Source organism: Cetorhinus maximus, chromosome 9 (assembly GCF_964194155.1).
Source record: "Cetorhinus maximus chromosome 9, sCetMax3.hap1.1, whole genome shotgun sequence".
Lineage (NCBI taxonomy): Eukaryota > Metazoa > Chordata > Chondrichthyes > Lamniformes > Cetorhinidae > Cetorhinus > Cetorhinus maximus.
Genome location: NC_135887.1, coordinates 130,739,443 through 130,763,554, shown reverse-complemented (window position 1 = coordinate 130,763,554; position 24,112 = coordinate 130,739,443). Strand labels below are relative to the sequence as shown.

Sequence of the window (24,112 nt, the reverse complement as noted above, 5' to 3'; positions counted from 1 at the left end):
TGTTTCTAACATTTCCTCAGTTAGTTTCTTCATGCCGGTTTTAAAGGTTTGTACTACTCTTTCTGCTAACCCATTGGACAAGGGATGACACGGTGCTGTTCTGATGTGTTTAATCCCAGTTAGGTTCACGGATATTTAGAATTCAGTGCTAGTGAAAGCAGTACCATTGTCTGACACAATAACTTCAGGTAAACCATGAACACTGAAATTCTGGTGCAGCTTTTCAATGGTTGCAGGCAAAGTAGGTGATCTCACTTCAAATGCATCCATACATTTGGAATGTGCGTCGATAATCACAAAAAGCATGTACCTAGAAACCTGTATAGTCTATATGTAGTCTAACCCAGGGTCGACCAGACCACTTGCACGTATGCAGCGGGGCTGAAATGGGCAGACTAGTGAAGAGTCCAGGAAATTCAACACAAGTACTACCTCTTGAGGTACAGGTACGTGTGCAATACTATCTGGCAAGGGGAGATGACAGAGGGTGTCTGCATTTGCCAAATGCAAACACGGATGATGCATAAAAGTGTACTCGTATGCCAACAAAATTAAAGCCCACCTTTGAATTCTAGCCGAGACTATCGGTGGGATTGCCTTATCTTCAATAAACAAGCCTAACAGTGGTTTGTGATCTGACACTATGATGAAGTGTCGACCGTGCAAATGTTGATGGAACTTCTTCACTCCAAATACGATAAATAAGCCCTCTTTTTCAATTTGCAAGTATCCTTTCTCATCTGCAGAAAGGATTCTGGATACATACCCTATCAGTCTTTCAGACCCATCCTCCAGTTTGTGTGACAATACTGCTCCCACTCCATAGGGAGATGCATCATAAGTGAGTATCAATTCCTTAGACAGGTCGTAGTGCACTAGCGACATGACGAGTGGAAATTTCTCTTGACCCTTAAGAAAGCTTCCGCTTGCTATGCCTTCCACGGCCATCTGTAGTTCTTCTTCAATAATAAGTGTAAAGGGGCTAACACTTCAGATAGATTAGGCAAAAATCGACCATAATAGTTTACCATGCCCAAAAAAGACTTGAGCTCCATGACGTTGGTAGGAAAGGACTTCCTTGACTTTCTCCTCTAATGGATGCTACCCTTGGGGATCCACTCGATAACCCAGGTACGCAACTTCCTTTGTTTGAAAGGTGCACTTTTCCTTTTTTTTAAACGAATGCCAGCCTCCAAAAATCTCTTCAGGATTTCTTTCAGGTTTGCCACATGTTCTGCTTCTGTGGATCCTGTGGTTAGGACACTGTCCAGGTACACTATAACTTGGCGGCGGGGGGTGGGGTGGTCCTTGTAGTGAGCTTTCCATGGTTCTTTGGAAAATCGCACAGGCAGATGACACACCGTTGGTTAACTGTGTACATTAGTACAGACCCTTATGTGTGTTTACAGTGATATGATTTCTTGATGTGTTGTCCAGCTCGAGCTGTTGATACCCATGACTCACGTCCAGTTTAGTGTAGGATCTTCCTTCTGCAAGTTTAACATACAGATCTTCAATCTTTGGTATTGGGTGTTTGTCTAATTTTTCAGCCTTGTTTACCATTAATTTATAATCTCCACAGTTGAGAATGGTTTGGTCCGGTTTCAGCACAGGAACTATGGGTGCTGCCTATTCTGAAAATTGGACTCGCTGCATTATGCCTAACTTCTCCAAATGACACAATTCCGCACCTACCTTTTCTCTCAAAGCATAAGGCACAGGTCTTGCCTTAAAAAAACCAGGGTGTTGCTTCAGGGTCCACATATGTTTTAGCTTGTAGACCTTTGGTTTTCCCCCAACTCATCTTGGAATACTGTGTCATGTTTTTTCAGCAGCTCTGGAATTCCTGTCCTGACCTGAAAAATTTCCTACCAGTTTAGTTTGATTTCTTTCAACCAATCACAACCCAGGAAACTAGGTCCTTCTCTTACTACAACAATTATTTGCAGCTGAGCTGTCTGTTGCCTGTATGATACAGGTACAGAGGTGGTGCCTTTCACCTGTATTGCTTTTCCTGTATATGTTTTTAACTGAGCATCAGTTTTACCCAAACTCAATGGCTGGGTATCTTCTCTGAGGTATTTAAAGATGTGTTCTCCCACCACTGTGGTTGATGCTCCTGTGTCAACCTCCATGAGCAGAGGCTTTCCATTTACTTGAAATGTAGCAGCGATTGGTTCAGTTTTCCCAACCGTCAGCCTCAGTAACTTCTGGCTCATCTATATTGTGCACTTCATTTAACTTGACCTGCTGTCTGAATGGCTGTCTTGATCTAGTCCTGCACTGTTTAACAATGTGCCCTTTGTTGTGACAGTAGTGGCATTCTGACTCTTTAAACCTACAGATTTCGGGTGCTTGATTTCCCCCACAACGGTAATACTTTAACTCCTGTGTTGCTGGTGAGCCACTTCCAGCATTTCTTTTTGTTTTCCTAGCGGTAGGGACTGTGTCCCACTTCACGGTTGCCTCCCTGATCTCCATGCCACGCCCAGTGGTAGGTTCCTGCCCTTGCTGCAGAACGGCGCCATGTTGCACCTTCTGCAGTGCCTGCATGTCCCTCTCAGCGCTCTCCATTGCACACACTTCAGGTCTATCTCAACTTCTGCAAGTAAATGGTGCTGAATGGCATCGTCAGTTATGGCGCAACCTCACAACATGTCAATTAAAGTATCACCGTAGCCACAGTACTCCAGTAACTGTTTTAACTTTGCAATGTACATTGTGATCAACACACTGGTGGCTCTTGTTCGAGAGTTAAACTTGAATCTTTACATGATCACTGAGGGCTTAGGCTGAAAATGTCCTTTCACAAGATCTACTAACGCGGTGAAGAATCTGGAATTTGGCGTATTTGGAGCCGTCAAGCTACAGATCAGGCTATAGGTTTTGCTCCTGCAGACACTTAGGAGAATTACCTTCTGTTTCTCCTCCGCTGTTATTTCGCTAGCTACAAAATAGAAATCTAATCACTCAATGTATTGACTCCAGTCCTCAAAGGATGAGTCGTACCAGTCAATTCTGCCAAAGAGAGGCACTGCTGGTGAGTATGCTTCTTTTCGTTCTTCCCTTAAAAACTCGAAATACTCACAGTCGCGAGGCAAGATGCTGCACCAGTGCTATTTATCTTCATTGCCAAGTGTAATAAACTTGGAACGCAGGACTTGTTTCTTGTAAGAAACAGTAAACTTTACTTCCAGACTCCAGATGAGGCTACATGCTTGTTCCAAGACCAAGGCTAAAAAGCCCTGCTCCTAAGATTCCCCGCACTTAGGGCTGATTCGCCTATACAGTCACATGATCCCCATAACAGTAAGAAATGGTTTAAATTACAATTATTATAACTATCATTACATACAAGTTGTAGAATTGCAATGCAATGTAAACTGAGTTCAACTAGAAGAATGTATGAACTTTGATGAAAGTCAGTCAACAGTGACATAATGAATTGTAAGTTCATTTATATTTGCCTCTACATATGATGGCCTGGATTTTATTGGCCCCAGTGGCTGTGTTTTTGGTGAGGCGGCGGGAGGGGGGGACATGTAAATATGCCGGGTGGCTAGCCCACCATCTTTCAGTCCACCCCCCCCGACCTGACCCCCATAAGGCACTAGGCGCCAAAATTGGCAGCCCACCCATCACATATAAATAAATAATTAAAGGTCAGTTAGGTTTGTCAGCAAGCCTATTGACCAGGATCATATGCTGTCCACACGAATAATACGGTTGATGTGGGCAGGTGGACAGAAGTGGGCAGGCCATTTTTTTGGTGTCCTCGATGAAGAAAGGTGGGAAAGATGTTGGGGGGGGGCACCTCATTCGAGGGGCGCCCCGTGCCTCGGGGGGCAACCCGAAGGTATCTAAGGTATCACACGCTTCCCCTTCCACCCTGTCTGCCCTCAGAAATCTGCCCACCCCCCCTACACACACCCTTTCTTCCCCCTCGCTGTCCTCTTGGGTGTTTCCCCACCTTGAAAGCCCAGTCCTTACCTTTCTCTGGCAGCCATCACTCTCCCTCACGTTCCTTCCTGCAGTTCCAGCAACGCCCACTGCTGAGCTCTGGCGTGCCGGGACTGCCAGAGCTGCCGACCAATCTGATTGGCCAGCAGCTCTGGAAGGCGAGACTACCTCCCACTGAGGGGGTGGAAGTCCCACCATCACCGTCTTAAGCCCACCTCCAGCACGTTATGGCTGCGGGGCCGGCTTCTTTCCAGTGTGTGGGCTGCAGGCTGACTTTCCTTCCCGGGGGGGGTGGGGGCAAGCCGTCTGCCCTCCCCCCTTGCAGCCCCACACCCCATACAATTCAGCCCAATGCATCAGAAATCATTGTTAAACCAAGTCTTAGCACCCTTTATAAACCTTTATAGTTCCTTTACAAATACAGAATCTATACATCAGAATGCAGTATAATAGCAAGCTGTGCTAACTACATATTAAAAATGATACATGTTTCCTTACTTATAACTTTAGTTTGCAAATTTCACAAATCCCTTACCCGGTGGTTCTGTGACAGAAGAGATCTCTCTCTTCAGCTGTTGTCCCTCCTCCTTATTTTAAATTTGCTGGTGTCAACCCCCTCCTCAAAAAATCAACTCTTGACCCCACTGTCCTATTGCCACATCTCCAAACTCCCTTTCCTCTCCAAAGTCCTTGAATGTGTTGTCATCTCCAAAATACATGTCCTTCTCTCCCAAAACTCAATGCTCGAATTCCTCCAATCAGGTTTCCCCTGCCAGAGTACTAAATTGGCTCTTTTCAAAGCCAAAAACGACCATGATAAAGTAAACTCCCCCCCTCTTGCTCTTTTAGCATGTCTGCAGCCTTTCACACCATCCTTCTCCAACAGTGAGGATAGGAGAATGAATAACTCCTATATTTTGCTGAAAAGAGAGACATGTTGCTGAAACGTTTCATCTTGCACTCATCAGGACAAACACAAGAATGCCAAATTTCAAACGATCACAACAATTTATACTACTGGAGAAAGGGGTGCTGATTGGTTAGCAAGTTGACTCTGATTGGCTGAGGCATTGCCATGGAGAAAGCAATGGGGAACTATAGACTCCCCAAGCTTCCAGGTAATTCAAAAGAGGCAGAAGGCTTGAAAATATTCCTTTCGTTTGCAGGGAACTGGTCCCTGCACATGAATGTATATTGCTTCTAACAAACATAAATGGGACACATTATGAGCTTGACTGAATATCTTAAATTGGATTCAGTGTAGCTGCTAGCACACTCAGGATTGTTCAGCATGGGATGCCCAAGCATGGAATCACATCTAATAGCACATGTTTTGTTATGGGTTTTGCAAGTGCAGGCTGGTTGTGTACAGTCTGTACTCTGCCTATAACGAAGAACATGTTGCAGTGTCCATCTACGTTGAATAATAGTCAGAGAATAGGAGCCAATTCTTTTCAGTCTAACAATCTGTGTGCATCTGTTCCAGTGCATTAGGAATTAAACTAGTGTTGTACTCCCTGGAATTTGGATTAAAGGGAGATTTGATCAGTTTTCAATATATTAAACGGAACCCATAGGGTAGAAAGAAACAATTTTCTGTGGTTGGGGGCTAGAACTAGGGGGCACAATATAACAATTAGAGCCAAATAATTTGGTGTGAAATTAGGAAGTACTTCTACACATTAAAGAATTCTCTCAAGAAAATTGCAGTTGAGACCAGATTAATTGTAATGATAAAAATATGAGATCTGGTTTTTATTAATCAAAGGTATTAGGGGTTATGTGGCAAAGGTGGGTTAATGAGTTAAATTGCAGTTCAGTAAATGGCAGAACAGGCTCAAGGGGCTAATAGTCGACTCCTGTACCTATGCACTGCAGTGAAGGAAAAGGAGCAGATATCCATTATTATATCCATTGAAACTTACAGAATACTGAAAGGCCTGGGTAGAGTGGACGTGGGGAAGATGTTTCCATTAGTAGGAGAGACTAGGACCCGAGGGCACAGCCTCAGAGTAAAGGGAAGACCTTTTAGAGCAGAGATGAGGAGAAACTTCTTTAGCCAGAGAGTGGTGAATCTATGGAATTCATTGCCACAGAAGGCTGTGGAGGCCAGGTCATTGAGTGTATTTAAGACCGAGATAGATAGGTTCTTGATTGGTAAGGGGATCAAAGATTACAGGGAGAAGGCGGGAGAATGGGGTTGAGAAACTTATCAGCCTTGATTGAATGGCAGAGCAGACTCGATGGGCCGATTGGCCTAATTTCTGCTCCTATGTCTTATAGTCTTATTATGTTGGGTTACCGCACCATTAGCACTCAAAATAGATCAACAGCAACATCACAGACGGCAGCAAAGCATTCGGGTCCAGTAAAGGCATGACAATCCATTTTAACAGCAGTGGAGCCCCATTTCGTAGACTCCTGCAGCTTTTTCTAATGTCGTTACATCAATGGTCAAATTAATGGGAGGCCCAGGATTGCCAAGCAAGGCAAGACCATTAAAACAGCCACACAATGAGCGTCCACTTAGTGCTCATCAATTCATGGTTGTTCCTTGTGTATTTGTATTTTCTTTCTTCCACTTATAACACTTAATTTCTCAGGAGCCTTTGGACAAATTGTTATCTTTTCTCCAATAGTGTGGATATAATGGGGTTACCAATGATGGATATAATGGGGTTACCAATGATGGATATAATGGGGTTACTAATGATGGATATAATGGGTTTACCAATGATGGATATAATGGGGTTACCAATGATGGATATAATGGGTTTATCAATGATGGATATAATGGGGTTACCAATGATGGATATAATGGGTTTATCAATGATGGATATAATGGGGTTACCAATGATGCCCCCTCAATATGGGGAGTTGGGAAGAAGAAGAGGGTCCTCAATGGTATGTTGAGTGTGAGTCAGGATATACGAGAGACACTTGGTGAAGCCCTACCCTCCCTGTTTGGTACCTGCACACATGCCTCTGCTTGGAAGTCAGCAGAATTTGATTTAGTTCAACGTTAGTTAATGTTAGTTAAGGTTAGTTCTGATGGAAGTTCCAGCCCTTAATTTATGCAGTGAAAGTAGTCCTGATGAGGCAGCAATGTGTAAAGGGATGACTAACTGCTCCACTGAGTCAGTGTTCAGAAGCTCAATATGCCTTGCTTCTTTTGCTAGAAGATGAACAAAGGTATGCCAGCATAATCAGCCACAAAACATATCTGCCAGGCATCACTGAAGCCACCACCAACAGCTATTTTCAGAGTCTTCAGGTGATCTGGGCCAGAAGAGTCATGCCATCTGTCATAAGGATGCCTGCTGTTAACACGCACAACAAGTCGCTAAACCAGTCAGCTGTGCCTTCTAGTATGCAAGTCTGGCCATTCTTAACTCCATAACTGATTAGCTCCTGTGGATTTTAGTCACTTAAGTTTCTTCAGTTATTTTTCTCAGATGATAGTAATTAACTTAACTTCCATGCCCCTTTGTCAATGAATAGATTTGATTACCTAATTAAGCTTTCCTTTAACTGATTTCCCTCCATCTGCAAGCCAGGAGGCCACTGTCACATCTTTGGGCTCTGTCTACATGTGGTATCCCCAGCTCACCCCTTAGCAGGTGAAAGACATCCCGGAGACCACAGGCGGCTGCTCTTCCCTTCATAAATAATTGGGCATGCATACATTGCATCTTGGCCAGGGTGATTACAGCCATGTGCAAGAACCCAGAGGTTGCCTCCATGAGCCTAGACATTCTGGAGAGAGAACATATCATGGCATGATGGGAAGAGCTCAAACATTATGCCTTGACAGCCATGATTGTTTATCTGGGATTATGGATGCTTGGAGTGTGCATCTAGCTGCTGCCCAGCATCCATGCTCCTCGAATGAATTCACCTCTATCCCTTTCCTTTGTCCCTGTCAGGAACAGATGGCCAATCGCACCTACTCAAATCCAGCCCCGAACCTTAATGGATTCTCACAGGAATGCACCCCATTAGTCATGGAGCAATACTCCTTCAATGGGCATTTGAACCTTGAGAACAGTACTCAGTTCAGCCTGGTTCTCCATGGCTTGAGCAAATAATTGATAGGGTACCCCTTCACTTGGCCCAAAAGAGGTGTAATAAACTCCTTCCACCCACGTCGGACCCCTCCCATATTGCTTTTTTCCTGATTGTTTTTCGAACTGCATCCTAAGCGAGCAAACTGGAAAATGGTGCTTGCTAGATTTGTGAGTGCTTCCCGCACATTTCAACTTCCCCTGTCACCCACCAAGCTCCTCTCATCCTCCTCCATAGTCGCCACCTCCTAATTCCTCTCCTTCCTGTGACCACCCAGCTTCCCCCCGTTACCCTTGATTCCATTAATATTTATGTTGGTGTTCCTCTTCTCCCCTCTGTTCCCTTCAATGTTGACGTGCCCATGCCCCTCGTTAATCCGACCCCACCCCTTCTCGAGGCCAGCTACATCCTTATGTTTAGATACCCCCCCACTCCCCTCATGAGACCGTCCACTAACACCACCCCACCCCCGCCACGATATGGGATCTACCAGCGTACCGGATACAAATACCTCCCCTCAATGTGACTGTGCCCTCGGCATCCCAGTATCATGCATCGAACTCCCAGGTTCAAATGCAACAGTTGAGAGCCAACGGCCTTCACACAATTCTCTGTAGGACCAGAGAGGCCTTGCCCCTCCCAAGACTGGGGCCAAGACATGCATGCCATGCTGAGCCCTCTAACATGCCCCTGACAGTCTTGTCTCAATCCCTGAACAGTCCCTTAAATTTGCCCCCATTATTCTGGCCTCATTCCCCGGACAATCTCTTAATCGTGACCTCCACCACGCTGCCCTCACCCCCACCCATAGTCCTGCCTCCATCTCATCCCTGCCCTCTGGTCCTTCCCCCCACTCAAACTCCTGCCTCCGCCTCAGTCCTCCCCGTTGGCCATGCCTCCCATGCCCAGCCTTGGCAGAGCTTGTGCTACCAACAACCAGTTTGGAGCAGTGAAGGTTCAAAAGGAAGACGAAAGGAGCGTCTACTGACTTTCAAAGGTGTGGATGAAGTGAAGCTCGCCAGATGCACGCCGCTTATACCCAGTCATAAAACAGAGCATTTTAATTACCCATTGGAGCGGAACTTGATGTGAAGGGGGAGCATGATTCCAGAGAGTTGGCCTTTCAATGAGCATTCATGAAATGCTAATGAATGCAAATAGGGCTCCCGCCATTGCTTGTTGGGAAGATCGACACAACTTTAACCTGACTTGAAAGTCAGGGGAACAAAACTTGCAAACTTTTTTTGCGCCGTCAGGACTCATGTCACCTTAAGCTACCCGCCGACCACAATTCCCGTTGCTGGCCAGAACGGGAGATTCCACCAAAACTATTTGTTCAATGTCTCTGCCATTTCCTCAATCCCCAAGGTAATGTTTCATGTCTCTGCTTCTCAGGCATGTTTATTTTAGCTAATCTCCTCCTTTCTGTATACCTGTAAAGCTCTTACAGCCTCTTTTTTCTATTCCTAGCTAGTTTATTACCAAATTTTTCCCCTTTTGTTAAGTTTTTGGTGGCCCATTGCTGGTTTCTAAAACTCTCCAAACACTCTAAAACACAAGGCGACCAAGGTTGGGGTCTGAATATTGTAGGGTATGTGACATTTCGTAAAGGCAGGAAGCTAGGAAAAGGTGGTGGGGTAGCTCAGTTAATTAAGGATGCCATTAGTATAATAGCGAGAGATGACCTTAACTCAAAAGGGTAAGATGTAGAATCATTTTCAGTAGAGATAAGAAATAGGAAAGATTTGAGGTGACTTGTGGGAATAGTTTATAGGCCCCCTAACAGTAGTTATCCTATAGGACAGAGTATACAGGAAGAAATATATGGGCTGTATAAGGAAGGTGCTGCAATAATCAATAGTCAAGGGTGACTTTAATCTACATGTAGATTGGGTGAATCAGATTGGCAAAGGTAACCTGGAAATTATTTTAACGAGTGTATTCTGGTTAACTTCTTAGAGTACTATGTTCCAGAGCCAATCAGGGAGCAGGTTATTCTTGACCTGGCAATGTGAATTGAGGCAGGATTAATCAATAACCTCATAGTAAAAGAGCCTCTAGGCAACAGCAATCATAACATGATAGAATTTCATGTTCAGTTTTCAGGTGAGAAGTGTGGGTCAAAGACTAATGTTTTAAACCTAAATGAAAGTAATTATAATAAGGGCATAAAGGGAGAGCTGACTAAAGTGAACTGGGAAACTAGGTTAAAAGGTAGGACAGTAGAGATGCAGTGGCAGACTTGTAAGGAGATATTTAATAACTCTCAACAAAGATTTGTCCCAATGAGGAGAAAAGACTCTTTGAGAAGGATGCATCATCCATGGCGGAATAATCAAGTTAAGGATGGTATTAAATTGAAGGAAACGCTGTACAAATCTGCAAAGGTTAGTGGTAGATCAGAAGATTGGACAGATTTTAGGAACCATCAAAGAACGACTGCAAACATAATAAGAGGGGGAAATTAGAGTGTGAGCGAAAGCTAGCTAGAAATATAAAAACAGATAGCAAGAATTTCTGTAAGTATTTAAAAAGGAAAAGAGTAACTAAAGTGAGTGTTGGTCCTCTAGTTGGTGAGTCTGGGGAAATTAATGGAAAACAAAGAAATGGCAGAGGCATTGAACAGGTATTTTGCGTCTGTCTTCATTGTCAAAGACTTAGAAAACTTCCCAAAGTTACTTGAAAATCAAGAGGTGAAAGCGAGGGAGGAACTTAAAACAATCACCGTCACCAGGGAAAAGGTACTAGGAAAGCTATTAGATCTAAAGGCTGAAAAGTCCCCAGGACCAGATGGCCTGCTTCCTAGGGTCTTAAAAGAAATAGCTGCAGAAATAGTAGACGCACTTGTTATAATCTTCCAAAATTCCTTTGTTTCTGGAGAAGTCCCAGTGGATTGGAAAACAGTAAATGTGACACCCTTGTTCAAGAAAGGAGGGAGACAGAAAGCAGGAAACTATAGGCCAATTAGCTTAACATCTGTCATCGGGAAATTACTAGAATCCATTATTAAAGAGGTTTTGGCAGGATATAGCACAGTTCTTTGAGGAAGTAACAAGCAACATGGATAAAGGGAACTTGCAGATGTGGTGCACTTAAATTTTCAAAAGGCATTTGATAAGGTTACTACACAAAATAAGAGCTCATGATCAAGGGTGTAACATAATTAACATGGGTAAATGATTAGTTAGCTAACAGGAAGCAGAGAGTAGGTTTAAATGCATCATTTTCAGGTTGGCAAGCTGTAAATAGTGGAGTGCCACAGGGTTCACTGCTGGGGCCTCAACCATTTACAGTTTACAAAAATGGCTTGGATGAAAGGACCAAATTTATGGCAGCTAAATTTGTTCATGGTATTAAGATAGGTAGGAGAATAAGTTGTCAAGAGGAGGTAAAGGGTATAGGTAGATTAAGCAACTGAAATTTGGCAGATACAGTATAATATGGGAGAATATGAACTTGTTCACTTTGGCAGGAAGAATAAAAGAACAGTATACTATTAAAATAGAGAGATTGCAGAACTCTGTGGTACAGAGGGATCTGGGTGTCCTCGTGCATGAATCCCAAAAAGTTAGTATGCAGGTACAGCAAGTGGTTCGGAAGACAAATGGAAAGTTGTCGCTTATTGCAAAGGGAATGGAATATAAAAGTAGGGGATTTTTACTGCAGCTGTACAGGGCCTTGATAAGACCACATCTGGAATACTGTGTAGAGATTCGGTTTCCTTATTTGAAGAAGGAAATTGCGTTGGAAGCAGTCCAGAGAAGATTCGCTTGACTCATTCCTGGGATGAAGGGCTTATGTTATGTAGGAAGGTTGAACAGGTTGAACAGGGTTTACTTTATGAAGAAAGGTTGAACAGGTTGGACCTATGTCCATTGGAGTTCAGAAGGATGAGTGGTGATCATATTGAAAAATAGAAGATTCTGAAGGGACTTGATAGGGAGGATCCTTCCCCTTGTATGGGAATCTAGAACTAGCGGACACAGTTTAAAAATAAGAGGTCTTCCTTTTAAGAAGGGGATGAGGAGAATTTTTTCTTTCAGAGGGTCATTAGGCTGTGGAATTCTCTTCCCCAGAAAGCAGTGGAGGCTGGAACATTGAAGTTATCCAAGGCTGAGTTAGATAGGTTTTTGATAGGCAAGGGAGTCAAGGATTGTGGTGGGGAGGGGGTAGGCAGGAAAGTTGAGTTGAGTCCACAATAAGATCAGCCATGATCTTGCTGATTGGTGGAGCAGGTTCAAAGGGAAGAATGGCTTAGTACTGCTCCTAAGTGGTATGTTCCTATGCTCCCAATGATCACACTTACTACTGTCTATTACAATATTATAAGCATTTTCTTTTCATCTAATACTGTCCTTAACTTGCCTAGTAAGCTACAGATGGATGTTTCTTGCTCAGCTTTTGTTTTTTTAAGGGAGTGTACTGTTTTGATCATTTTGAATTGTTTCCTTAAATGTTTCCCCATGTTTATTTATCACCATACTTTTGATTCTATTTACCCAAACGAGCTTAGCCTTCATAAGGGTGACACCTTGCACTGAGAGGCAATAACTGTTCAGGAAGGCTGAACAGGATGCATCCCTTTTCTCTACAAAAGGGCTGGCTGAGGGTTGACCTAATAGGGGTCTTAAGAATTATGAAGGATTTTGATAGGGTGGACACAGAGAAGACAGTAGCAAGATCAGTTGGAACGAAGATCCTGTTTTTGTGATTTGGGCTCTACGTAATTCTATGAAGCAGTCTGCACCTGGATCTTTGAATAAAGGTGAAAATTAACTAATCCAGGGCATTTGGGTTCTGTTCTCATTACCAGACAATTGGAGAGCATCAGTCCTTAACATCCTTGCACCATTATAGGAAATTGGCTGCCATACAACTGTTAGGATAAATGGCTTTATGGAATTACAAATTGTCACAGTGCAGAAGGAGGCCATTTGACCCATCGTACATCAGACATACAGGGCAGGACTTTACGTCCCGCAGGCGTATGTGTGCCCGACATCATCGCGCACTGGCGCAATATTTCAGTTGATGGGGACGCACGAGAGTCAGCAGCGCACCCGCTGAGAATTAAGAGGCCTATTAAGGCCAATAATCAATTAATTAAAAGCTATTTTTCACTGCCCGTCCAACCTTACGGTTGGCGGGTGGGTGAGGCGGCCAGGCAGCCTTTGGATTTTTTTGGAAACCTCATCCATGGACGGGATGAGGTTTCTAGCATTAATTTTTTAAAAATGTTTTGACAGCATTTGTCCTTGTTCACATGAGTGAGTCCGATGTCGCCACATGTTTTTCACATTTTCAAAATCTTTATTCTTGATTTTACAATTCTTCAGCCCCCCCCGCACCGAGGCAGCTCCCTGCCTTCAGGGAGCTTTCAGTGCGTGCTCCCCGGCACATGCGCAGAATTTTGCATTCGCACTCCTCCCACCACCCACCCAGGCAGCGCTGAGCTTCTCAGTGCGCTTTTCACGCTAGCTGGCTGTTAATTGGCCAGGTAGCGTGAAATCGTGGCCGGGGGCCGATTGCGGGCACCAGACTGTTTCCTGGGCCCGCCCACAGTGCCCGCCCGACGACATGAAAATCCTGCCCATACTGTTATTATAGGATCTATTAGTCCATGCAGTTTCTGTGTCTATACTATAAATGTGATGGAATACTCTCCCAATAGCATGGTGTGGATGGTGCAGAGAGAACGAAACACATTAACAATTGAAGATAAACCAAACATCATGCAGGTTACAACTTTATAGAGACTTTGCAGCCAACAGAACATAGAAGTGGGAGTAGGTCTTACAAACCCTGAAGTATATTCCGCCCTTCAATCTGATTGCAGCTAATCTGGATCTTAGTCCCTATCTACCCAACTTGGCTCCTTCACCCTTAGTGTCCCTGTCTAACAAAACCCATGTCTTTGGAAATAAATGCCGCTGGAATAACTCAATGCTACATGAAGGAAGCTTCTTTTTATTTCGAACTCAGAGAAACATTCTTATTGTTTTGATGTGCAAGTGCAAATTTTCAATTTAATTTTAAATGTTCGGCACATACTAAAATTATGTTGTGCAGCAGAAATTAAGTTACCTTGGCATAGACACAGCTTTCACTCAACATCCAGTAAGGACAGTTGCGCTCACACAGTGGACACATGATGGTGTCATTGGCTTCACAGATCTCCCTGCTGGAAAATTAAATTAAAAGAAATCATCAGGTATTACTTCAATATGCATAAAGTCATATGAATCACAAAAATGTCCTCAAGCCCCAATAATTCCATACTTGCTTTACATCTGCGCTCTTCCCGCCATGCACCTCACAAGAGATTTCCCATTTTGCAATAGTAAAGAGGAGTAAGGTATAATGTTTGTGTTAGTGAGGGAACTTTAGATGAACATCAACATAGAAGAACTAACATAATGAATATCAGATTCCAATTCAACATGTGCATGAGAGTATGTATGAAAACGTCAATTTAGCAACAGGAAACAATGGGTGCTCAAACCTCCAGGAGGGTGTGAGGAGGGTACCTCAGGGGCCAGCATCAAACACCAAAGATTTGGACAAGGGCTTACTTAGCCAAAAGGGTAAGTGTCTAAAGTCCATCATGCCAAAAGTCACGTACCAAGGTTGAAAAGATTACGCAAAATGAAGTAAATCTGGGAGTTGACATTATTTGCGAGCAAGTTTGCATTTAAGATGTTTGAGGATTCAAGGAGCAAGGGAAAGCTGAAACAGGTCAGAAATTCCTCGAAGTTCCAAAACACGGTGTGTAAGAATGCGAGTCTTGATTTCAACAAAGTGGGAATTTTGAAATAAGGCAAGGTGGCATATTTGAAACTGAGAAGGGATGAGAGAGCAGCATTCAAAGGAGAGTGACCATAGCCAGGTCACTGAATGGAATAGAAAATGATTTTGTCAAAACAGTTTGTGTTCTGTTAAATGTATAAAACTATGTAAGGATGAGAGATCCACTGCTGTGGGTCAGCAGCACAGGTATTTGCCGAACAGAATGCAGGAGCAGAGGTCATGATGTATGCTGTGAATGACCAGTCTGGGGTTCCTTACACAAGTAATGCCTGTGATGCAGAGTGCTGCCATTACTCCAGGGTGTGAGCCTCATTATATGTTGACATTCAACATGTCGGAGGCAAAGCTGCCCAGACCTGCATTTTGCTTGAATACACACCCATAAGGTGAGGTCATTGGTCAGCGCCTTCAAAACACAGAAGGCATACAGTGAGGAGGAGGCCTTTTTCAGGCTTCGCGAAACTGTGCTGAATGATTTATCAACAACTGCGTTTTCAGATCTTGTTTCCTTGCTATCGTTGGATTAATTACATTTGCTAGTACTTTCATGTTTATATTGCAGTTTAATTCAACCTTTAATATTGATTTTTCCTCATGTAGCATTCGATAAATCTTCCCTCTGATCGGTAACGGCTGCCCTCTCCATCGGCTGGGCATCCCAGTGGAAATTTCTCTTGGGTGAGGAAATTGAGGAGCGGGAGATGTCCCTGCACCAGGAGATATTTGAATGTACTCACACCTGCACCAACTTGCGCTTATTTCGTGCCGTTAAAGTAACAAAATCTCGCATGGCATTTCACGGCAGCGTAGTGAAACAAAATTTGACACCAAGCCAGATAAGTAGATGGCCGAAAGCTTGGCCAAAGAGATAGGTTCTTAGGAGGGCTTTAACCGAGGAAAGAGAGGTAGGGAGGCAGAGAGTTTAGGCCCTAGGCAGCTGGAGGCACAGGCACCAATGGTGGAGTGATTAAAATTGGGAATGCTCATGAGACCAGAACTAGAGGAGTGCAGATATCTTGGAACCTTGCAGGGCCGGAGGAGATTGCAGAGAAAGGGAAGGGTGGGGTCATGGAGGGATTTGAAAGCACGGGCGAGAATTTTAAAATAAAAGTGTTGCTTATAACGGGGAATGCAGATCAATGAGAAGAGAGGGAGTGAAGGATAAACAGGACTTGACGTGAGTTCGGACACAGACAGCAGAATGTTAGATGACCTCAAGTTTGCAAAGGGTAGAAATTGGAAGGCTGGCCAGGAGTGCATTTGAATAATGAAGTCTAGAGATAACAATGGCATGGATGAGGACCTTGGCAGCAGATGGGCTGTGGCAGGGCAGAGCTGATGATATTAGCAAGGTAGAAACAGATGGTCTTAGTGATGGAATAAAAACAGAAAACGCTGGGGAAACTCAGCAGGTCTGGCAGCATCTGTGGAGAGGGAAAAACAGAATTAATGTTTCAAGTCCGCATGACTCTTATTCAGAACTGAAGAGAAATAGGTTTTTTTTATTTTCTTTTTTGTCAGGTTTGATAACAAAGTCAGGGTTGAACGTGAGGGAATGGAGTGCAGTGAGTTCAGAAGGAGACAGGTTGGAGTGGGTGAGAGTAGCAGAAAAATTAAGATGGCCGGTGTCACACCGACAGTTCTCAATAAAAAGATCAAAAGCAGGTAAGAAGCCACAGGGAGGGGTCCAAGTAGAGGGAGAATACTGGAGTTGGATGAAAGGATCGTTGAATGGGGGAAGGACTTCTGCCCAATGATGTGAGCACGGGGGCGAAGGTGACAGAAGAAGAGTTCAGCATCGTGTCGTGTCATTAAGGTGAGGGCGTAAAGGGGTAAAACTGAGTCCTTTTCTGAGTACAGAACGTTCAGCATCAGGAAGGGGAAGGTCTTAGTGATGGCGCTGATAAGTAGTTGGAAACTCATCTCGGGGTCAAGTGCGACACGAAGGCTGTGAGCAACCTGGTTCAACCTCAAACAGTTGTGGGGCGAGGAATGGGATCGGTGGCTAGGAAATGGAATTTGGTTGGGTTCAAAGACACTTGCTTTGGTCATCTAAATATTTAGTTGGTGGAAACTTCTGCTTATCCAGTGCAGGGTTTTGGACAAGCAATCTGACCATTTAGAGACAATAGGGGTAGGGGTGAGGTGTATCGAGAAAGGTGATAGCGAGTTAGAGCTGAGTGCTGTCAAAGTATATGTGGAAACTGACATTAAGGGACCAATTTTCACTCCGGAGTCAGGATTTCCGACCTGGGGGGAAGGGTGCTAACTGTATTTGGACCTGCTACCCTCCAAAACAGTGCAGAGGCAGCTACAGGGACTGGCGGGTGCTGAGGCGGGCTGGTTACAATAAAAACAAGGAAAAAAAACATCCCTCTAGGCCTCATCCCTCACACCCCGCACAGTCCCCATGCTCCATCTATACTAACGCATGCACCTCATGCCCCGCTACCCACCTCAATTGACCTTTATAGTCCCTATGCCAACTTAGCACCAATCTATGACCCCCACTCATCCCCATAGTCCTTTATCACCCCTTTGCCACCTTAGTGCCAACTCATGCTAATTACACCCCCAACCGCCTCCCTTTTCTCTTACATCCTCCATGCCAACTCACTCAGTATCCACCATAGGCAGCTCTCAGAAGCCCTGGTAAGATGAAATAAAATATAGTTCTAAGAGTCTCTAACAGGTCTTACCAAAAACATTTATTCATAAAAACCCATTCAATACATTTAAATTCATTCAAGCTCTTAATCCCTTATGAAAACAAACATTTGTATTCATAGCACCACATCAAAGATTTTATGATCACTTGGAGCCGTCAGTCAAACTGGGAACTTGTGGGCCCCAACTGCGGTGATGACAGGTTGTGGAATCAGTCATGCAGCACTAATCCTATAGGATAACCCTCAGGTTTACGTCAATAGACAGCTCGTGAAATTGTAAGCAGCTGCTGCAGGCTGTTTCCCCCCCACCAAACTTTAAACAGCATGGGGATTTAAATAACTTGAGAGTTTAACAGCTCCAGTGAGCTTATCCACTTTTTACACACATTTATGTCTACTCTTAACGATCCCAAAGAGCACCTGACCTCTCCCAAAGGGCATCTTGTCTCTACCAAAGGGGTACCTGGACCTCTCCAAAAGGGCACTCTACCTCTTTTCATAACTTCTGCAGCTTTAGACCTTTTCCTCAAATGTCTAAAGCCCACACGTCGTGTTTTACACTAATGGAAATTGCATCTGTTCTAAGAACCACGGATGTGCAGACTATAATGCACCCCTGTTTCCGTCCGCACCACCCTCCCCCTCCCCAAACCTCATAAAAATGGTGGGTGCTCCGGTTTGGGGACAGGACTTCTGGAATCAGAACTCTGTAGCCATTTTGGTTAAGGTGCATAGCCCTTCCGGCTTTGCAAAAATTCAGGCCTATGTTTGCTGATGATGACACCATGGAACGGCATGTGGTTGACAAATAGGAGGAGGCCAAGGATAGACCTTTGGGAGATACCAGAGTGGTGTGGCAGTGGAAAGAGAAGCCATTGCAGATGATTGTCACCCAAGACTAGATAGGTAAGAGTGGAACCAGATGAATGCATTCCTACCCAACTGGGCAACAGCGGAGGAGGACGATGTGGTCAACTGTGTCAAAGGCTGAGAGGAATGAAGAGGGATTGTTTACCATTGTTACTGTCATTTATGACTTTGATAAAAGCTGTTTCCCTTCTGTGGCTGGGCTGGCAACCCGATTGGCAGGATTCAAGCATTGATTTCTGGGAAAGATGGGCACTGATTTTGGAGGCATCAGCATAGTCAAGGACTTAGGAGAGGAAAGCTACATTGGAAAGATGGCGGCAACTTACAAAAATGGAAAGCTCAAGGGGTTTTTCGAGGAGATGGTTGATGACGACAAATTTGAAGGAGGGGGGAGGGGCGACAGTTCCTCAGGAGAGAGGACCGTTTACAATATCAGCTAACATATGAGCCAGGAAGGGAAGTGGGGACTTACACCATGATGTGCAGCTGACCCAATCAAAGTGGATATTTGGTCTAGCTGAGGAGCTGTGTTTATAGGCTGCTTCCCCATTGCTTGGACATATCAGAACAGCTGAGGGCTTTTCACTATTAATGATGGAGCGGCAGTCATGGTACTTTGCCATCACCTTCATGTAGGAATCCAAATTTCCCCCTATGATTGGGATGACTAAATATGATGGTGTAAGTCACCCTTTTCTTGAACTCTTAAGGAGCTGCACCTTTAAACTCTGCCCCTACAGTATCCAGCTCAGTCCCTAGCCTGCATGTTGCCAGCACATGGCCTAATCTATTATGGGGGCCCACCAGCTGTATGTAGACAAGAGAGCCTTGGAAGACCTAAGAAGTCTGTTTCCTCTGCCAGCAATGGGAAATGGGCCTCTGGATGGATGGTTATGATCGCAACAGAAATTCAATCCTATTGTGCATAATAATGCAGAAGAAAACATTACATGCTTATCAACTTGAGAAAGCTGAGTTAGGATTTTGAGATCATTCCCATGAAACCTGACTAGCAGTCATCAATCGTCATTACACATGGAATGCAAGACTGGCGCAGCTGCTGTAATAATTTTACAATATGATAGCTTTGCAGCTCCTTATGATTTGCCTATAAATTAAGTCATTGGCATTGATGAAATAGGGAAAGAGCAAAGTGAGGTACAATACAACTAACCATCAGAAGGTCATGGACCTTAAGTGAACTGGAACAAAAGATGGTAGATGCAATTCAGTAATTAGGAAATAATGAATATGACAGTAATAAATTGTAACAGAGTTTGTGTTCTGCGGAAAATAATTTCGAAAGAGACTTCAGGCATGCGCATTGACTGCTTCTATTCATTTATCAGCAGCGGATTGGTTAAAAGTTTATAAAAAGGCAATTCAGGCACGAGTTTAGAATTGCCAAAGGGCAAATAAAAGGAAGTTGTTGATGTATAAGGCAGTGTTAAGGTATCACCTGGAGCACAGAGTCCAGTTCTGGCCATCTAATCATCAGGAGGCTATTACTACCCTTGAGGAAAGGTACAGTGCATCTTCTGCCATCACTGACCCCAGGTATTGGAAACTAATCACTTTCTCCAGGGCCAGGATTTTTAGGTTGGTGAGCTGGGGGCGGGGCCCGCCTGCCGACCTGTAAAATGACGCGGGATGGCGTTGGGCGGAACTCCCTCCGTCACCCCGCGTCATTTCCATTTTCATGTCGGCGGGGGCGCAGCCGAATCAGCTGTGCGCCCGCCGACCTGTCAACGGCCTATTGAGGCCGTTTAAAAAGTAATTAACATAATTAGTGGACCTGCCCGTCCAACCTTAAGGTTGGCGGGCAGGCCGGGAGCCCTGGCGCGCTTCAGAAAAAGCCTGAAGCCTCATCCACGGGCGGGATGAGGTTTCTTGATGGTTTTAAAAATTGAATAAATGTTTGATTTAAAGTGATGGACATGTCCCAGCTCATGTGACAGTGTCACATGAGGGGAATTGTCAGGGAAATTTTGTCTGTGTACCTTTACCATTTTTAAATTTGGCACCGATCTCCCTGAGGCAGCACTTAGCCTCATGCGCGAAAGACTGCACGCTCGGCTGAGGGAATCCCACCCCCACTGCCACCCCCCCCGCCTGCACAGGGAGCACATAGCACTTCGTGGCAGACGTCATGCAGGGAGGACCTTAACTGGCCTGCCCACGTAAAACGGCAGCACGCCCCCAATCGGGGGCGCCGATCGGAGGTGCGCCTACCCGCGCCCGCTCCTGCACTTCCCCCACAACGGGGGAGGAAATTTCTTCCCCAAGTCTTCACCCATAATCTTTGCACCTTCACTCTGATACTCTTCCCTAGGCTCAAAATGATAGTCCATTTTTTGGGTCTTCGGTCTACAGATCTTCATAACCTTGTCTTCCAGTGCTTTTCTGCAGTTCTCCAGATCCTCCGTCATGTTCCCCATCAGCCCAACCACATAGTTCAATGTCATCTGCAAGCATCATTGACCATGTCACTTCCCATCTCACTTGCTCAGTTAGAACATCCATGACAATCAGGGAGAGAGGAAGGGGCTCCATGCCGGCCCTTGGTGTAATTCAACTTTGGCTTCAAAACTCTCATTTTCCCCCACATATCTTCTTACTCTCGTCTGGCACCCCTTGTCCATATCCTCTAATAGTTGTATGTACTTCTCAATGACCCCACAAATTCTAGCACCTCTCCAGACATCCACCCCGAGGCACTCAGTCAGATGCCTTCTCCAAATCAACGAATACAATCTTCATGTTGCATTTGTTTTCCCGATATTTCTCGATCACTTATCTTAAAAAAAACAGCATCGGTGGTGCTTCTTCCGATCATAAATCTAGGATTTGCCTGGAGTTTTCCGGAATTGGAGATCAATCTCTAGAGGCAGCATTTTCCGGTTGGCGAGCGGGGGCGGGGCCCCCTCGCTGACACGTAAAATGACACGGGGTGATGTCAGGTTGGCGGGCAGGCGAAGAGCTCAGGCAGCCTTCCGAAAAAGCATGAAACCTCATCCACGGGCGGGATGAGGTTTCATGAGGGATTTAAAATGTTCGGATAATTTTAAAATAAAAGTAATGGACATGTCCCAGCTCATGTGAGAGTGACACGTGAGGGGACATGTCAGGGAAATTTTTTCTTACCTTTAATAAATTTTTCAAAGTTCAACCATTCTCCCTGAGGCAGCCCTTTGCCTCAGGGAGATCTGTGTGCTCTTCTGCCCCCAAGCGCAAAAGAGCGCACAGACCTGCTCAGGGAATCCCTCTCCCCCGCCCGCACAGGGAGCGCACAGCACTCCTGGGCGGACATCATGCTGGGCGGGCCTTAATTGGCCTGCCCATGTAAAATGGTGGCGCGCCCCCAACTAGGGGCGCCGATCGGGAACCCACCTGCTCGTACCCGCTCCCGCCCCCGCTCCCGCACAACCCCTCCGACGGGGGGGGGAAATGTTACCCTAGGATACTGTTCTTTGCAATGCTGGAGAAACATCATCGGGACATTAAAAAAGATTTTTTCATTTTCTTCGGACATTTCTCTTTACCAGATATAAAAATATTGGAAATGGGAGAAAAAGGCTGTTTGGCTGACAGTCAAGCATCATCCATTTGGGTAATGAGGCTTTTTGCATTTGAGTTGGTGAAGGAAGGCAGTGTGTCACAAGGGTGGACGTGTTGGTGATTAATGGCTGGAGCTCGGGGGCAAGTCATGTGATGAAACCCCAGTTATAAGTTTAAGCGCAATTGGCAACCCTACCGAACTGACCTTCATGGATTTCCAATATTTTTCTCAATCTGTGGCCCATGGCTCTCTCCCGTGGCTTGAAAGTATGTGGTAGGAGTTTAATTTCTCGGTAATTTTTGCAATTATGTATTGTCTTTATTCTCCTTAAAAAACCTATTCTAACTCAGTGTAATTCCTGTGCTGGAAAGGCGTCAGTTGCACTCATCCAGAGATTATGTCAGTCCTAATCTCTTTACCCAAAGACTGGTCAGAATATGCATTTCACTACCACAAGGAATAGTTGGGGCAAATGCCAGACACACAAATGAGGCAGGACATGAAAGAGGAAGGATTAGAATGATAAGGTTGGATGAAGCAGGGTTGGAGGAGGCATAAAACAGTTGGGATTTTTGGTCACTTTCTGTGCATTTCCATGCAATACAATTCATGAGCAAGGTATCCCAACATAGGCAGCAAGCTGAAAGTGACTGTTTCCCACTCCCAATTGGCAGTGGAGCAGGCCCCAGTCCCCAATGAGAGAGTTCACCAGTCCAATGACAATGTCAGCGGAACAAGTTAAAAAAAATATCACAGGAGGTTTTGAGCATCTATGATCTGAAGTATTGACATCAATTTTTGGCTGGCCAGCCAGTAAGGCACTGACCTCAAACTGTTTCTGCCCAAAATGAATGGAGTGTGAAAGATGCTCCAACTGACCATTTTGAAAGCGATATTAATGCAAATGGTTAATGGTTTCTATCTCTTGGCCCATGTAAGTGACTGCCTATTTTAAATATAAGCGTTTTAAAGTGGTGGGGATTGTACAAGGAATGCAAGTTAAAGCGGGTATAGGTTAAGAGTAGGAGGGACATTGGGAGATTTTTTATGAAGGGTAATAAATTCATGGAATAAGCCAACAGGGAAGGCTATTGAAGCAGATAGTGTGCATGGATTTAATAGGTTAGGAAAGTGCTTCTGGGAATAAAGAGGTCTGAGAAAGATGGTGAAATAAATGGTAACAAAGGCTAACTTCTGATAAAGGGATGGATGTATGGAAGACAATGCTCCTTAAATGCTATTATTATGATCAGGTGAGGAGGGGTCGAATTCTCCCCTCATTAACCTCTCCTTGTTTAGGTTTTTGTTAAGAAAGGATACGCTTGCCAATTCCGTGAGTGTTTAACTGTTTATGTGCTGTGACCATAAAAGACAAGAGCAGAAGGTTTACTTCAGATTTTTTTTTAGAAAAAGAAGATAGTTTTTATTGTGCTTTATTTTATTATACTTCACTTTTTTTTGTAACCCGGTCTAAGAAAAATAATTTTTAAAAAAGGACCCTCACACACACACACACACACACACACACACACACACACACAAATGAAATACAGAGTGGGGAGGATGGATTAAGTAATTAATGGGTTATATGAATTTTAAAAGTTGGTGACTTGGTTGGCTTCAGGCTGAAATCAACAGTCCTCCTGCTTTCACCCAGTGATCCTGCTGCTTTCTGCATCGAGGGGGTTTGAAGTTTAGATGGATAGCTTATCTGTTCTTTTGGAGGCAGCAGCGCTGGATTGAATTCTTTTAAAAATCTCTGTCTGCAACACGTGGGTTGTCAAAATCAGCAGACAGGATTCAAAAAGCTTGCAAATTGGATGGAGGCACAGAGAAAAGGAACCCACTCAGGGTCTTGTTCTTTCACCATCTCAGCTGCTTCTTTAGTTCAGCAGAATAAACTGGTGCTCCAAACACACAAAAGATTGGCTTGTCATGAGATTTTCTCTCTTCAACTGCCCAGTGATTCAAATAAGATCATGGTTAGTGTATTCCAATTGTAACTTGATTAGGTCATGGCCTGGAATTCCTCACTCAGCCAGGGTCCTAGTGTCCAAGAGATTATGCTTCCACCCAGTTGAGTATCCAGGTGATTGTCCGGTCACTTTGCGAATAGGATATGAATGGCCCCTATTCTTCTTTCTCAAGGGAATTGCTCATGTTGTGGCTTTGGGGGCAGGTT

The 24,112-nt window shown here is 44.5% G+C and overlaps 1 protein-coding gene across 1 annotated transcript in view; it reads right to left on the bottom strand.

The window, feature by feature from the left end:
- ano3 (anoctamin 3) overlaps nucleotides 1-24,112 on the bottom strand; it is a 564,514-nt gene that overhangs the window by 160,777 nt on the left and 379,625 nt on the right. Inside the window, exon 14 of the mRNA XM_078549540.1 lies at nucleotides 14,110-14,206. Coding sequence (XP_078405666.1) covers nucleotides 14,110-14,206 — 97 coding nt within the window. The remainder of the gene's footprint in view (nucleotides 1-14,109; nucleotides 14,207-24,112) is intronic.